Source organism: Pteropus alecto, unplaced genomic scaffold (assembly GCF_000325575.1).
Source record: "Pteropus alecto unplaced genomic scaffold, ASM32557v1 scaffold206, whole genome shotgun sequence".
Taxonomy (NCBI): domain Eukaryota; kingdom Metazoa; phylum Chordata; class Mammalia; order Chiroptera; family Pteropodidae; genus Pteropus; species Pteropus alecto.
The window spans coordinates 63,959-65,402 of record NW_006438906.1 but is presented as its reverse complement, the minus strand read 5'-3'; the positions used below and the strand labels follow the sequence as shown (position 1 = coordinate 65,402).

General features: G+C 48.8%; 1 protein-coding gene across 1 annotated transcript in view; it reads left to right on the top strand.

The window, feature by feature from the left end:
• The window catches only part of NPR2 (natriuretic peptide receptor 2), a 16,752-nt gene that overhangs the window by 1,911 nt on the left and 13,397 nt on the right, over positions 1–1,444 (top strand). Inside the window, 1 exon segment of the mRNA XM_006916002.2 lies at positions 386–591. Coding sequence (XP_006916064.1) covers positions 386–591 — 206 coding nt within the window.

Genomic DNA, 1,444 nt, shown 5'->3' with positions numbered 1-1,444 from the left:
AAGACAGGTAAAGCTGACACTGAGAGAAATTCTGAGCAGCCAGTGCTTTTGAGCATAGAGAAAGGCAGGGCAGAATGGGAGAGCGAGGAGGGCTAGGTGGGGAGCAGCAGGCAGGGCTCTGGGAAAAGGAGGGGCTTCAGGCTGATAGCTCCCTTCCTCTGGGGTCTGGTCAGGCTCTGACCTCTGCCAGATGGTCCATATGGCCCCAGGATACTTATGACATAGACTCCAAGGGAGGAGGGACGGGGAGCATCTGTTGGGTGGTGGATAGGTTAAGTCACTCTCTTTCTTGCTAAAGAGGGAAATGCAGATGGTTTAGAGAGGGGGCTGTGTGGGGACCTGGATATGTTCTCAGGGTGCCCCTCTGTTGTATACCTGTTCCCAGTTGTGTATATCTGTGGCCCTCTGGAGATGCTGCATGAAATCCTGCTGCAGGCCCAGAGGGAGAACCTGACCAATGGGGATTATGTCTTCTTTTACCTGGATGTCTTTGGGGAGAGTCTCCATGCAGGCCCCACGCGCTCTACAGGCCGGCCCTGGCAGGACAATCGCACCTGGGAACAGGCCCAGGCCCTCAGAGAGGCCTTTCAGGTATCATTTGAGCCCCTATGGAAGGGGATGTGGGAAGAGGAGCATCTTTGGAGATTCTCTGTCTCTCACAAGACCCCGCAGAAACCCTGAGAACAGGACAGGAATTGTGAACTTCAGGAGTGAAATGAACAGAGGCTTTTCGAGTCTTATATCATTTTTCCTTACTTCCCCACATTTGTGACTTTCTCAGTGTGTCTGCCAAGCAAGGCTACCTCCCAAGATCTCAGAACACTCACTTTCCTAAGCGCCAGTAGTAGCCTATAGTGTTGGGGAGAAAAGTTCAGGAAAAGATCTGGTCCCAGCCCATGAGAGAGCTTCCACCCTTTCTGGAAAGGCGAGGCATAACGTGGTACAAGTAGATACAAGTGCGAGAAAGGATATGATTATGTGTCCTGGAACAGACACTAAGAACTTTAGTGTTTCAGAGGAAGGAGAGTCATTGTGGCTGAGATTAGGGAAGGCTTCTATAGAGGAAGTAAGACTCTACTGTGACTTGAAAGATAGATATCATTTTCCTAGTCAGAGTGTGAGAGAGAGGATTCACGCAGTTTGAGCAAAGAGAAGATAAGAATGAGCATGTTTGAGGGACCAAGAAGGTACTGACCTAACAAGAAAGAAGGATTCACCTGAAGCAGATATAGGAAATAATGTTGCAAAGTATAATTAGATTGTGGAGAGCTCTGAATCTAAGAGTAAGGCACTTGGATTTGAATGTGGGATCCTTTAGATTTTTTTGTGAAGAGAAACACGATGACAATTCAGGTTGGATTGGAAGAGGCGGCGGCTAGAGGCAGTGATTCCACCTACAATGGAGTGAGGTGAAATGGGCTTGCATTTCAGGTAGATAGCAGGA